Here is a 13,037-nt window from a genome sequence, read left to right on the forward strand (position 1 = left end):
CCAGAGAACATTTTGCCAAGAGAAACTTCCTAAGAAAATAATCACTGAAAAAAAACCACCTTGTTTTCAAAGGAAGAAGCTTTTTTTTAAAAAACACTAAGTTACAGTTCTGTTCACCTCGGTGCAATAACTGTGCAACCAGGTGACTTTCACAGGGCTATTTTTTGCATTGCTAAGTCATACAAATATCACACATACAAAGATGAGGACCATACACAAGCCGAAAACTGGATACCACCGTAAACAGATTTTTATTCAGTAGTGTTGAAACATGAGCCAAGACACAAGCTAAAGTTCAGCCCTTTAACTTTGTCTTGGCTACTTCCTACTATTATATGTGAGACTCTTTCACACAGTCTCTGAAGTAAGTGTCTAAGCTCCTGTGGGGATTGTTCAAGGAACTGAAGTAATGCTATAAACTCTCCTAAACTCTGTCAAACAAAAGATAAGGCAGAAACCTTTTCTTTTCTCACAGAGTGACATTATTCAGGGACAGGAAGCAAGAACTAGAATATTTTTAAAGGAAAAAGATAATTGACATATAGTGGTTAGCATTATAGAGCATTGCTTACCTAGGGTGCTGCAGATGTGTTATTTCTATAGAATTAAATATATAATGATATACTTGTACAAAATTGTAGGCATCTTAAGAATAAGTTGTGCCCTCTATGAACATCGTACCCAATGAAGGAAACCAACAGCAGCTCACTGAAAAATTGCTGGTTTTGTAAAAATCACTTATAATCATATTCAATGTACTTTAGTAATCCATCATTGTGGTCTTTTAATTAAATACTCAGCCAAAATACTTTTCCAGGCTTGCACAAATACATGAAATGATACTTCTGGAAAGCTAACAGCCTTAAAACAAAGACGTTCAGTATCAATTTCTAGCATGAGAAAATTTCTCCTGGAAACGTGGCTCTTTCAGCAAAGCCTGTTATTCCTACATGTGTTTAATATGTTCCTTGGATGTTTTGTGAATTTGCTTTTTGGTGGGAGTATTAGCTATCTGGATTAATGTATAATGAACAGGAATAAGAAAGCATTTCATCAAATCTAATACTCACTGCAAGTCTGAATACCAAGTCAATGGTCCCACATTTTATTTCATTAAAGCAATGCATCATCTCTGCTGTGATAACAGAACCAGTCGGCACTTCTAGAGATGAAAGCAAATTACAAACAGGCCTGCCACGCTGAGCATATGTAATTCTATATGTAATGTTGCATACAATCCACATCCTGACTTAGACCTGCAACCAGACAAAGATCATCTTTGTCCATTTATACAGCCTGCACTTAGTAGAGTGGTGTGCAAAACCCTGAGTCCTTACTCTAACACTACCATGCTATGAAACAATAAATTTTGCTTACATGATTGCTGTTCTGGTATACAAAAGGTCTGCAAATAAGCCATTCCCTCTTAAACCACATGAGGAAATCACCGGTAAGAATTTCAGAGTAACTGCAGGTTCGTCTAGCTTCAAACACCAGGAAAAGTTTGAAGAATTCAATCTGTCAACAGTAGGCCAGTTGCACATAATACTTCACAGCAATGTTATAGGAAATCACTCAAACACCAAATATAGGCAAATTTTTTACAGTTGATAATAATTCCAGATGAATATCTCAGCATGCCCCCAGTACAGGCCTACAGTTTACTGTTACTTTCCTTCACTGAAGCGTGCTTCTTCATTTGTCCTTATAATAACAAAGGAGAAAAATAGACCATCATTTGGAGAAATAAAGTAGACTCAAGTAGACATTTTGTAGAGCTACATAATACATGACTGTTTATGCCTCTAGAGGTTAATGATGAAACGAAAGTAACAGTGAGTACTTTACCATTACTCGTAACTTTTAGCCGCAATTTCCTAAAAAAGAAAACCTTCCTATTGCCTCTACTAGTGAACTATACATTTATTTTATCAGCTATTGGGAAGAAATTAAGGTAGAATGGCTAAGTTACATTTTTTAGGCAGAAGCAATATCTAGGAGTTCAAAAGCACACATTTCACTCAAAGCAAAAGAGGTAGTTATGCTTCCATGGTATTTCCATGAGTACTGGAGGAAATCACACACACTGAGGTGAAATAACTGGAAAAGTTGCTATATACTATGTTAAGCCAACCAAAGCTAAGATAATAAAGAAAAATCGACAATAAATAAAGGAATGTCCCTCATATGCAGTCAACCAACTAGGAGTTCTGACTGTTTCTGGAAAGTAACGTTAATGTTTTAATTTTTTTAACGCACATGGACATGGTACAGGTGTGGGAAAAGAAAAAGATACACTATGTGCTCAAACACAGTAGTGATGTCTGTACTTTAAAATATTATGCCATAAATTCATGTTAACAGACAATCATACTCAATCATTTTAAATTTGCACACAATCCTTGAGCCATTCACTCACCACTAAGTAAAAATGGCAACAAAAGTCAACAGGTACGGCACTAGACATGTTTAAAAGCAAGTCTCTGTTGGAAGGCTTTCTTTGTTTGGAATGATCTATTCCCAACATAGTAGGTAAAAACACCCATTAGCAATGTTCAAAAAGCCAGAAGTGCCAGTGAACTTTTTAACAGTCTACTACTGTATTAGGAAAAATATTTAGGAAAATAATTACTAAAGGTAACTAAAGGACATGGGTACAGAAGTAAAAAAAAAAAAAAGTCACCTTCCAAGACAAAAAAAAATCTGCTGTATTATTAATAGCTTGAAAAACATTTTTTTCTTACTGCTTTGTAGACATACATCTGGCAAGTGAGAGGTTTATCTCAAAAAATGAGAACACACACACAATTAATGTTTCCACGTCCTTCCTTCGACAATCAACTTACCTTTGGGATTTTACACATGAATAAGAAAAAAAAAACACAATGTAATTTAATATCATCTTCTAAAAACAGTCATAACAAAATGGAATATTTTATGAATGGGAGCCAAGGAAAAGAGAATTGCAGTACTGGTATCTTTTGCAACAGTTCATTGCAAATACACCTTTCAATTAGGAGTGGGTAGGAATAAACTAGATGGGTTTTAGGGGCAAAAGAAAAGCACACAAGGAAACATCACAAAAGGGGTGGTGGGGATCACAAATGAAATTCTGAAACTATGCAGTATTCATGCAGAGATAGGCCTGTCAATCTACAGGTTGAGGGACCCAGACTCAAAAGCTAGGTAATTACATTACAGAACCAATTTAAAAATGAATGGAGCATGGCTTCTGAACACACTGAAACTTTTTAATGCTGTTTACATAAAGGAACACTGACCACAACTATTAGCAAATAATACATTCCAAATCTTGGAGAACTAAGTTAAAACATCAGTAGTGTCGCAAGAGAAAAGAACTATGTATGCAAGTGTATCATTAGTCTAAATTGAGGATGGTCACCCTCCACACGCCCAAGAGGCCCTTTTATTCTTAGCCACATCTCAAGGCCAAAAAAAAAAACAAACAAAAAATCAATACAGGCATATTTCTGTGTCACACACCCTACACCCAGCACCCATTCGTACCCCCACCTCCCTTCCCAACAGCAGGTACAAGACCGTGCCTCCCCCTTGAGGTGACCTCCTGAGCACCAGCACTCCAAAGAGTTGGAGAAAACTGTCCCAAGGGGCACGTTCAGCCCACAGGCTCTAAGTACATCCTCTGTGGTCTTCCTTGCTCATGACAGATTATGGCCAACTTCTGCTCTGCCCGTAAAGTCAACACGAAATGGTTCCCCAGATAGTCCTGCAATGAATGTTATCTGCAGACTGTGGTGTTCCGAGGAAAAGGCAAACGAGACAAAATATACAAATACATTTTTCTTTCTTTCCGAAAAGCTATCTTTTTGCGGTCACAGCTTGAGAAGCATACAATCGAGTTCTTAGGGACCTAGAGCTGAAACTCTGAGACAGTATATAACCAAGAAGATATTTTTCCTCTAAAAATACGCTCTCCCTCCTGAATACTTTCCCCTTCAAAAAAAAAAAAAAAAAGGAAAGGACTGGAAGGTCTTCAGATGACTGCACTGTTCAGATTTCAGCAGGCCTGTCGGAGTTCAGTAAGTTAGAAGAGTTCAAATTACAAAAATAATTGCGATCTAAATCACACAGTCACAAAACCAAGGTGCAAAAAGCAGCACTGAAAGACTTTTCTCCATTTGATATACTCACCAAACCTGCAATGGGGGTCGGTAGTCTATTGATCTTTTTTATCAATCCCGGCTTTATCGCATTCAGCAACCTGTCATGAGAAAGGAGTATTTATGAGTGATATGTCACAAAATGCAAATTATCAAACACTTGTGCCCAACATCAAAGCATTTCATTATGGCTGTAGAGATTCCCCCCTCCCGAAAACACATGTGTGTACCCAAAGCTCCATCACTGAAATGAAGAAATTGAAAAGAAGGAAAAATATCCACAGCACAGAATCCCAACAATATTTTCTTCATCTCCTAAATTGATGTAGATCACATCAGTCTTGACAGGTTGTGGGAAAATGTTGTCACAACAGTCTGCCTCCCCTGCCTAGAGGCAAGGCATGTCTGGAAGGAACTGAGAGCAGAAACCCTGAGGGCATCTGGGTATCACCACAGCTCAGAAAGAACAGTCCAGCAGTTTCTGTGCTGCAGGGTGAGGAATTTTCATCATAAAATCCTCTTGCAACAAACTGTGTTTCTCCACCACCCTTCCTCCAAGATAAAACCTTATTATGCTTTTTAACCAAAGGCCACAAATTCAGTCCCAACCCCTAGAAAGAAAATCATCAGATCAGACACTCACTTCAAATTCAAGATCTTGAAAGAAACCAAAAAAAGAGGCCTATGGTAGTTTAAAACTCTAAAAATTGCCTACAAAGTGCCTACAATGAAAGAGAGGTATCTCATTCTGTGCAGGCAGTCTCCATTCAGGAGCTACCCCTTCCAGCAGCCTGCCATAACCACATGTGGCAATGAACACAATGTGAACCAGGTTTTGGGGAGCTGGGGGGACTTTTTATTTATTTATCATCTTGCAGTGAAAAACTGTGCAATCCAGCCTCATGCAGACTGCTGTACTATTCCTGCCTTCTGCTTATGCTAAAATCTAAAACTAATGTCCTAGAAACAAACAATGAAGGAATATACTTTATTTATATATATATTTACATATACATATATATATAATCTTTCTTCCCCCCTTAGTTGCACAGAATGGGAAGAAAAGAACCACACATCTCTTTTCCTAGAGTCATCATTTTATTTCACATTTTTTTTGCAAACAAAAACTACTTTATTTTCCCCAAAGGCACAAACTTATTTTTCAGACTTGCACAGCAGCAGCCCTATAAACTAATATTTTTCATTTAGCAGCTGCAACAGGCAACTTAAGATTTCTTTTTCTTTAGAGCACTTCTTTCTGAATACTCTAGTTCTGTTACAGTGCCTATTCTGACTCAAGGAAAAAAATGATGTATTAAGTAAAGCATCCCATTTTCTTTATTACTAAAATGTGAATAAATCAGACACAATAACCAATACTGCAGGAGCACATCAAATGTGCTAGACAATGTGTCATAGACAATAACAGAAAGTAAAATAAAGAGGTCTTAATGGAAACCCCAGAAGTCAAAGCCCATTCTAAATAAATCGTCAAAGTGCCTTGTACAGGCTTCCCTGTGAAATAAGGGAGAGGGATAAAACGAAAGAAAAGAGTAGGGAATAAACAACACTTTAGATCACCGCTTGGAGTCTGAAGAGGGAGGAAATGGGACAGGGCAAGATGGAAAAGCCTGAGGAAGAAAGGTCTCTATTATTAAAATGTTTACCTCCTGTTGGAAACATCTCTAAACTGTCTGGCACTAAAAACCTTCAGGCCTGGCTCACTGAAGAACGTGCCAAAGGCAGATTTCTTCCAGAGTGGACTGGCTGCTTCCAAACGATTGCCTCATCTCAAGCAACAGTCCAGATGCCAAAATACCAAGTGTTGCAAGCTGGCTCGGCCACCAACCCGGCTGAAAAGCCGTGCTGTTCATGCGGTGTCTCAGTGGGCGCCTGCAGCCACACAGTTACTGTCTGTCTCTGCTTCTCGAACAGCTACTGAATACATACACGGCACACACAAACTAATTTTTCTGTGCCTATTTAGACTCATATACAGCACCTGTCTTGATACGTGAAGTTTTACCAGCTCCAGCAGGTTTCTGTCAGAATGACAAACAGAACTGCTCGCCATGTTGCTTGCAGACCTGGCCCGAGGCCTGAGGCCACAGGCCAGGGGAAAAGGCATGCAGGGGAGAAAATGTCTCCCAAACCACTCCTTCCTGCGTGGCCCTCTCCAGCCCCACCACAACAGCAGCTCCAGGCTGTGTCACTCTCACAACCCTAACCCAGGGCCTCTTCAGAGGGGAAGACCCTCAGACACCAGGCCTGCGAACAAGTGCACGGAGGAGACAACCCCTGCGGCCTTCCTCCGGCCCCACAGCACCGGCGCCATTTGCAGCCCTGCTGCGGCTCTGGGCTGTGCCGCTCCCCCAGCCCTAGCCCTGACCACAGCAGGGCATAAACACTTATAAACATCTGTTTATAAACATTTGCTGTCACTTTTCTGCACCACTCAAAAAAGATCTTGTAAAAACCAACCGGTACCATTCAGAAACCTTAGCAGCCAGTTCCCGGCAGAGAACTGCGCTAGCTAACACACTGCAGGCAGCAGACAGGAGACAACATGACCGCAACCAGAAGCAGCTATTTTTTTCTGCACTTAACTGCACAGCAAGGCTAGATAGCGGCACTGTATGCAAAAACAGCCAGGGGAACAATTCCAGAGTCTGTTTTCCAATCTCGTGGGTTATCTCTGAAAATTTTTTGAGACTATGCCCCTCCCCAAAAAACAGATAAAACAAGTTCACATTCTTCTTGAATCCCAAGTTTGGTAACTTAAAGCATCGGAAACACTGGTGAGTGGATCATTCTAGTACATTAACTTAAGTCTTTAAAAATATCCTTGTATTTCAGCAACTTCTGAGAAAGGTATGGAAAATACTGTGGCAGAACAGGCATTACAGGAACAGGATGGAATCCATCCGCAGTAATATGCACAAGTGTTTGGTGCTTTATTTTCACAACATTTATCCTTATCACAAAAGCTAACCGTATCACCTTCATACCAAGTCACACAGCAGAAAATCAATGTAAGCCTGGCCACAAGACAGAGTTAAGGTACCCTCTATCACATTAGACAAGTTACTTCTATCACTTCTGCAAGCACGTGACAGTAACAGTGACAGTTATTGTACACACACACAGTATCACAGTATCACAGATTTCTAGGCTGGAAGAGACCTCAAGATCATCGAGTCCAACCTCCGACCTAACACTAAGTACTCCACTAAACCATATCCCTAAGCTCTACATCTAAACGTCTTTTAAAGACCTCCAGGGATGGTGACTCCACCACCTCCCTGGGCAGCCCGTTCCAATGCTTAATAACCCTTTCGGTAAAGAAGTACTTCCTAACATCCAACCTAAAACTCCCCTGTCGCAACTTTCGCCCATTCCCCCTCGTCCTGTCACCAGGCACGTAGGAGAACAGACCAACCCCCACCTCTCTACAGCCTCCTTTAAGGTAACTGTAGAGAGCGATAAGGTCGCCCCTGAGCCTCCTCTTCTCCAGGCTGAACAAGCCCAGCTCCCTCAGCCGCTCCTCGTAAGACTTGTTCTCCAGACCCCTCACCAGCTTGGTCGCCCTTCTCTGGACTCGCTCGAGCACGTCCATGTCCTTCCTGTAGCGAGGGGCCCAAAACTGAACACAGTACTCGAGGTGCGGCCTCACCAGAGCCGAGTACAGGGGCACAATCACTTCCCTCGACCTGCTGGCCACGCTGCTTCTTATACAGGCCAGGATGCTGTTGGCCTTCTTGGCCACCTGGGCACACTGCTGGCTCATATTCAGCCGACTATCAACCAATACTCCCAGGTCCTTCTCGGCCAGGCAGCTTTCCAACCACTCATCTCCCAGCCTGTAGCTCTGCTTGGGGTTGTTGCTCCCCAGGTACACATGTAATGCTTCATGACTGAGACTAAAAAGTTTGCAGTCTACCTCTCAGAAAATGAAAGCCTCCCCTAGCTTTATTTTAATGACCTCATAAAATACTTTTTCACTCTCGTTTCTGTAGTAGGAAGACACTTGAAGGCAGCTGCTCAAAAACACACATCTAGTTGATGACACACGTTACAATCCTCTTCCTCAAACACCTGATCGGGGTTAGCCCGTTTAGTCTAGTGAAGGCACTAAGGTCCCTACTGGCAGGTTCTGACAGAGGGTTTGGGACAAACAGACGCTGACTTGTACTGAGACTTTGAATGTTCACTCATTTCTCCGAGTATCTCCTACTGACCCTCTCTCTCCCATAGAAGTAGTCCTTTTTCTTGTGCAGTAAAAATCATCAGAGCTCAGGTATATTCAGGTATATATCCTTTGCTGTGAGGGCAACAAAGGCAGATGCACTGTTTACTCCTGAATGTAAATTAGGAGCCCCTCAGTCCCACCCCCAAAATAAAGATCCACCAGTTGCAAGCTCAGGTCTTCCCAAGCACAGGTTTAGTTTACATTTCTGTACAGCTGAATTCTTTGAATAGAGAAAATCCACAAATGGACGTTCATCTTCTAAAGAACACAACAAACACCACCTTTACACCACTGTGTACCACATTCTGTTATGTGAAGCTCGGTGAGATACTGTATAAATGGTCAGAGTTGAATGCTGAAGTTGGAATAGGAGTGTCTTTTTTGTTTGTTTCTGTACTACTTTTCATATTCCTGCAACTAGGAATCTAGGAAAATAGATGTCAATGGGACAAATCCAACCAAGCAGTCCTGAGTGAAGAAAAAACAGGATTATTGTAAATCTTCCATGATGTTTCTGTTTTCCCTTCCTCTCCAGTAAGATATTGCTTATTTAAGGTCTGATATCACATGGTGAGGGAACAGCGGTGGCAACAAACCATAAAACAATGTCCTTTGGTATTGTTCTGAAAAGGACACTGTAGGTACAGTCCCCAAGCTCTACCCTTTTTGGTAGCTGGGGTTTGGTGACCAGCAGGCATTTTGGAGACAACTGGCAAAACAAGGTTAGGCAGTACTCTTAAAAAAACTTCAGCTTTCAAGCAACTTGCTTCTCACAGAAAACATTTTGGAGTCTTAACGGTTACTTTTGTTAAAAGTTAAATGATACGGGGAGGAAAAAATAAAAAAAAAAAAAGAAGAAATATAAAGACTTCACTACTTCTATTGAGGCTGTTCTGGTACCTGATATAATCTGCATTTCTCTGACATAACCAAAAGGAACATCTGACAATGAAATTTCAGGGAACATTTTATCAGTAAAAGAAGCAAAGACATAGCAAAATGAAGCAAAGACAAGATAAAACAGTTCTTAAAAGAATTAAAATACAATATGATGAAGGAAAAAAAAAAAAAAGCAATCCTACCAAATCCCCAAACGGCAGCAACCCAACACAGGGTAAAATCAAAGCTCTTCAGGTTCCATCTGTAAAACATGAGTCTCTATGCACATGCCTGACCCATTCCCAAGATCCTTCAGGCTCTTAGCTAGGATTTCTGCCCAACCCCTCTGGCATTTACGCACCTGCCCTGAGTCAGGTCAGTCCTCTGAAGTTCTTCACTTCTCTCCTTAAAGTTCTTGGCCACTTTCAGTGCGATATTCACACACCCATCCACCCCTTCCCCTGGCCAGATACTAGCTCGGATCCTTTGGTAGTTGGCTGCTACAAGTTGCTTGGTAAGACTCTGTACAGGAGCTAAAACCTGGGAGCTGCCTTACCTTATGGAAACATCAGGGCACAATGGCACTGGAAAGTTGATCCATTCCCCCTCTTATACAGAGAGGCTAGGTCATTTCCTTCCCCCCGTAAAACAGCTCTGGTAGGTATGGGAAGAATCAATTGCTCTATTCGGTACCGTCCCCAAGGCTTGAAATTCCAGAAGATAAGGTATCTCTGCAGTAGGACAGCCAGGCTGAAATCAGGACTAGCCACTGTGTGACTAACCTATGAGACCTTCCTGGGGTTGTTTATCAGCAGTTAAGAATTTGAAAAACCTCTGCCAGGAAGAGAAGGCGTTTCAGGCAACAGCTGATAAAAGATCTAATGAAAAGCACCAAGACAACTGCACATGAAATTCTTGCAAGAAAGCGTCAGTTAAGAAAATATTCAGAGGATGGTTGCCAAAACCCAGCCTCTAAGAAGACCTTGTTTCTAAGAGGAAATGGAAGAGAAGCACTTTCAGAGAATAAGCTTCAGAAATGGAAAAAAAAGAAAAAAAAAAGAAAGGTTGAAATGATGTGTCATTCACAGATGATTCCAGCCTGGATGGATATGTATCCAATAGAGTTCTTTTCTCAAATAGCAGATCATATTCCTAAAAAGAAAAGCTTCCTAGTGACCTGAACTTAAAGTAAGAAGGCGTTTTATATTTGAGAGTTCAGGAAATTCTATCCACAGTAAACCTTCAAGAAGACACTTCTCTTTTTAATTTTTACAGATTTACATTCTAACAAGCAGCCTCTCAGCACTTGACAATTATTAGTCCAAACCGTTTCAGTATCTATGTATTTTCACCTTATGCTACATAGTGGCAGCTCCAAAAAGCCCAAAAATAGTTGAAAAGGAGAGAAAAACCCACTATTAATCTTAAGTACAGGCAAATCACATTGAAACAGCACAGACAACAAAAGTCAATAGATTTTGTTGCAAAGGAAGTGTCAAAGAAGTTTCAAAATATCGAGATGTTCCTGAGGTCACAAAAATATTTTTGGGAAAACATTCTTGAGTGATTGCTAATGATGCCCCTGTTATTATTTATGTAGGGTCAGATGAACAAGGTGCTTTTTTAACATGCAAAACAGAACTGACTTTGTCATATAAAAGGCTCACAGTCCCATCTAATAACTAAAAGGAGAATACAGAACTACGCAAACCTGTAGGACTGAGAAAACAAGTCAGCCAAATACAGCATTGCATGGGCCTTGCTCTGCCAAAGACTAAAAATATGAACAAGATAGAGGTCTTGCAAAACAGCTCAAGAAAGGCAGCAGGGAAGATTGTGCCTTCGCAAGGACTATTTCTACAGAACCTACCGCCACAATGAATGACACGTAGAGTGTCTCATGTACCTGTAGATTTACAGCTCTTAGTTTTACAGAGAGCAGCAATAAGCATGGATAATTACCCAAAGAATTTATCCAAAACAATTTCTTAAATATACACTCTTGGAAAGCTGAAACCTCTCACATGATTGGCTTGCTTTGCACTTCAGCAAAACTCAGTTTGAATGGATCAGTGTTCCACAGTCTCTTGCTCTGTCAATCACCAACCTACGCTGGAAAAACCCTAGTATTTAGTCTGCTGAGATGCATATTTCTTTTTTGACATAAAAACAAAGACAGGCCATTCTAGTTGTACTCAAGCATGCTCCTCAATGGCCATTCTCCCCTTCTCATGCACACAGCTGAGCATTATGGTTTACGTTACCCTTGACCCCTCACCTAAACCATACAAATAAATAGCTCTTCATTTTAACACGGTAATAAAACTTAAAGATTAAAAACTCTGGATTCATATAAAACTGTTTCAAATGTCCTCACATGAACCTAAATCTTAATGCTTAATGAGCCTTGGGGCCCGTCTCTCTAAACTGGAGACATGCCAAATCCACGATGCCGATAATGTTTTGGCTTTACAATACACAGCCTGAAAACCACAGAACACCAATCCCTTCTTACCTCAAGGCATGGGTCACATTCAAAACTTCAAGTATGTCTATGAAACTCAAATACCTTCTTAGTTTCCAGGAATAGCAAATTCAAACAAAGCTTAATTAAGCGTAAGGGGCTAAGCAGCCACTAACTTCTCCAGTGAGGTATCTGGCAAGACAAGAGTCCCTGCACTGTACATCACACAGCAGAGTGCTGAATTGATACCAGGGCCACACCACTGACAGATAAGAAAAATAACATATAAAAATCCTACAATCTACAATGACTGCATACTTGTTTTCCCCTACCAGGTCTCCACAAGTGGCAGGGCAGTTTTAAATAAAGGACGTTAACTTGCAAAACCAATCTTTTTTTTAAACAGCCAAACAACTGAAATACCCTATAGATAATTAAAGCTGTTCTGAAGTCGAGTTCCACACCTAGCAGTACCACTGATGCAGAACACAAAGTTTTACTATCCCATAGCATTATACTTGCACTGATCTGGCACATATCCAGCCCTCACTGAAAACGGCATTCATGTCAGCCCAAAGCTTGGTCAGATGCACTGTAACCATGATGCAAGCCCAAAGAAACTCTGCTCTCCGAGAATAAGCAGCTCATTCATCACCAGAGACATAAAGAACACAAGCCAAGGAGATTTCTTATTTATAGAAGAAAATGATTCTCATGACAGAATAAATGATAAATTCCTTTAAGTAATTCTTGATCACAATCACTTTCAGCTCACGTAGATTTATAGCCCCACTTCATGCTTTTCTTTAAATACTGTTAAAACAATCAGTGTCCACGACTAACTTCTCACATCTTTTCTCACACTTAAAAGTACAATAAAGATTGTAGGTTTTATTTTTTAAGTGCATATATCCCTAACATGCATGACTGAAGGGAAGTGCCTTTCCTAGACATTTTCCTGCACGAGAAAAAGGATAAAACTTTTCCCTTAACTCCCTGTACGTGGCCAGTTTTACCAAGATTACTTAAAAGCAACAACCCCCCTTTGTATTTGCTCTTTCAAAAAATAGAGAAAAGGAGCAGAGTCAAAGAATGCTGATTACAAACATTAATCATCGTTTCTGCGCACTTTACTAACTTACATAACACCACATGCTAATCTAGAAAATAAATGCCTTGAAAAAAAACAGAAATAAAAATTTGGGAAAATGTTCCTAACCTAGTATCCAGAACTGCATATGCAAGTGGCATCTATCTTTAATCACACACGGTTATTACTCTTTCACTTTTATGTATTTATGCC

At 40.4% G+C, this 13,037-nt stretch overlaps 1 protein-coding gene across 1 annotated transcript in view; it reads right to left on the reverse strand.

Annotated features, from left to right (window-relative positions):
• Nucleotides 1–13,037, reverse strand: part of LIMCH1 (LIM and calponin homology domains 1) — a 175,596-nt gene that overhangs the window by 92,031 nt on the left and 70,528 nt on the right. Inside the window, exon 3 of the mRNA XM_080589355.1 lies at nt 4,174–4,243. Coding sequence (XP_080445481.1) covers nt 4,174–4,243 — 70 coding nt within the window. The remainder of the gene's footprint in view (nt 1–4,173; nt 4,244–13,037) is intronic.

Source organism: Anser brachyrhynchus, assembly GCF_964034855.1.
Source record: "Anser brachyrhynchus genome assembly, chromosome: 4".
NCBI lineage: Eukaryota > Metazoa > Chordata > Aves > Anseriformes > Anatidae > Anser > Anser brachyrhynchus.